The sequence below is a fragment of the Punica granatum genome, chromosome 5, assembly GCF_007655135.1.
Source record: "Punica granatum isolate Tunisia-2019 chromosome 5, ASM765513v2, whole genome shotgun sequence".
Lineage (NCBI taxonomy): Eukaryota > Viridiplantae > Streptophyta > Magnoliopsida > Myrtales > Lythraceae > Punica > Punica granatum.
The window spans coordinates 26,701,552-26,703,276 of NC_045131.1; the positions used below are offsets into that span (position 1 = coordinate 26,701,552).

Below are 1,725 nucleotides of genomic sequence, written 5' to 3' on the forward strand. Positions count from 1 at the left end.
GCATTTATTGAGAGGACAGATTGCAAGATATGGGAAGGAAATTGATTCCTTCCCCGGACAGTTTGAATGACCCTAAAACCACATTGGTTCCAATCAACAGATCACCATTAGTCTAACCAAATCTTCACCAAAACTGTCCAACCCAAGTAGAATTGAACCAAAAGCTGCAAACTTTCAGGAATGCATATGCAAAATTGATATGGTAAATGGAGAAGCAGAGCAAGAAACAAATTCAATTGAAGCAATGATTTTTTTCTATTTTCTCATTTCTTGATTTCAAGCATTCCCCACATTACAAATCCCACCTCTCACTCTCTTCCTCATCATCAATCATCGCTAATCACGAGCAGCAAACAGCAGCAGCAGGAGCAACAGCAACAACAACAACAATAATTGGAAAAATCCTTACAAAAATTAGAGCTTCTTTTTCTTGATAATTAATTAATAGTAATATTATTTACCTGAACCGAGCACACAACTCATTCTAATTAGAAGGGGAAGACCCCGAAACTCTCGGCGACGAGAGCGGGAACAGGGGCAGCAGCCGGGGCTCGGGATCCCGAGGGGTGGAGGCGGGCGAAGGGTGCAAGAAGAACCCCTTTTCTCGTATCGCCTTCTCCTCCGCCTCGGGGTCCAAACTCGGGCTCTCGGCGAGGCTATCGTACGGAGGCCTCGGCGATCGGGCGAACGGGTCGTGGGTCAGAGGCGTTACCGGGCTGAGCACGAGGGCGGGGAAGTCGAGAATGCTCGGAGAGAGGATCTCGGGGTTACGGGGCGACGCGCCCGATCCCAGCTGGCCCGGGAAGGGCCCCAGCGGGTTGATCTTGAGGCTCTTGAGGGAATTCCGCCGCTCGTAGAGCTTGAATCCGGACCCGGATCCGGATTTCTTGGGGATGGTCTTGATGGGCGGGATGCTGTGGTGGTGGTGCTTGGCGGGCGGCTGCTGCTGCAGCTGCTGCGTTGGCGGCGACGGTTGGTCGGGTTTGGAGGACCCGGTGAGCATCTGGACGACCTGCTTGAAGGAGGAGGTGTCAGCCTGGACAAAGGTGGTCGGGTACGGGTTGGCGGGTTCGGATCGGGTCACGGGGCGAGGGGAGCACTGCTGTGGGTGGCCGTTCTGGTTGGGCGGGCCGTTAGGGTTAGGGTTGCCAGGGGCTGTGTTGGTGGTGGTGGTGGTGGTGCTGGAGCTGCTGGTGGAGCTGTGGCTGGTCGGGGATGGGAGCAGCGACGTCGGGCTGGCACTTTCATGGTGGCTCTGCGACACCTCCATTGATGGGTCTCAGAGCTCCAACAGAGACCAAGAAGACGAAGAAAAAGGGGAGAGAGAGAGAGAGAGAGAGAGAGAGAGAGAGGTGAGAGTGAAACAATGGAGGGGCTTTTGGTTTTGGGTTGGTGAAAGAGTCTGAAAACTGAAGAGGGGTCGTGTTTTTCTTCTTCTTTTTTCCTTTTTTTATGATTTTAGAATTAAGGAGAATTAAAATTTAATTTTAATTAATTTTTAATGAACGTGTCGTTAATTTATGAAAAAAATATGAAAAATAATAAATAGTAAGATAATTTAATATTAAAAATTGAATTGAATTATTAAAAAATGAAAAAAATGAAAAAAATAATAATTATATTGTTAATTTTTATTGTATAATGAGTAGAATTAAAATTTTAAAAATATAACTCACAAAAGTCAAACAAAGTATGACTTTTCAAAATCAAAGCAGTCGGCTTATT

General features: G+C 47.3%; 1 protein-coding gene across 1 annotated transcript; it reads right to left on the reverse strand.

Annotated features, from left to right (window-relative positions):
- Positions 1-231: 231 nt before the first annotated feature.
- Positions 232-1,401, reverse strand: LOC116209337 (VQ motif-containing protein 4). Its single transcript, XM_031542945.1, has one exon. The coding sequence runs from the start codon at positions 1,268-1,270 to the stop codon at positions 485-487; it is 786 nt and encodes a 261-aa protein (XP_031398805.1). The 5' UTR covers positions 1,271-1,401; the 3' UTR covers positions 232-484.
- Positions 1,402-1,725: the final 324 nt, after the last annotated feature.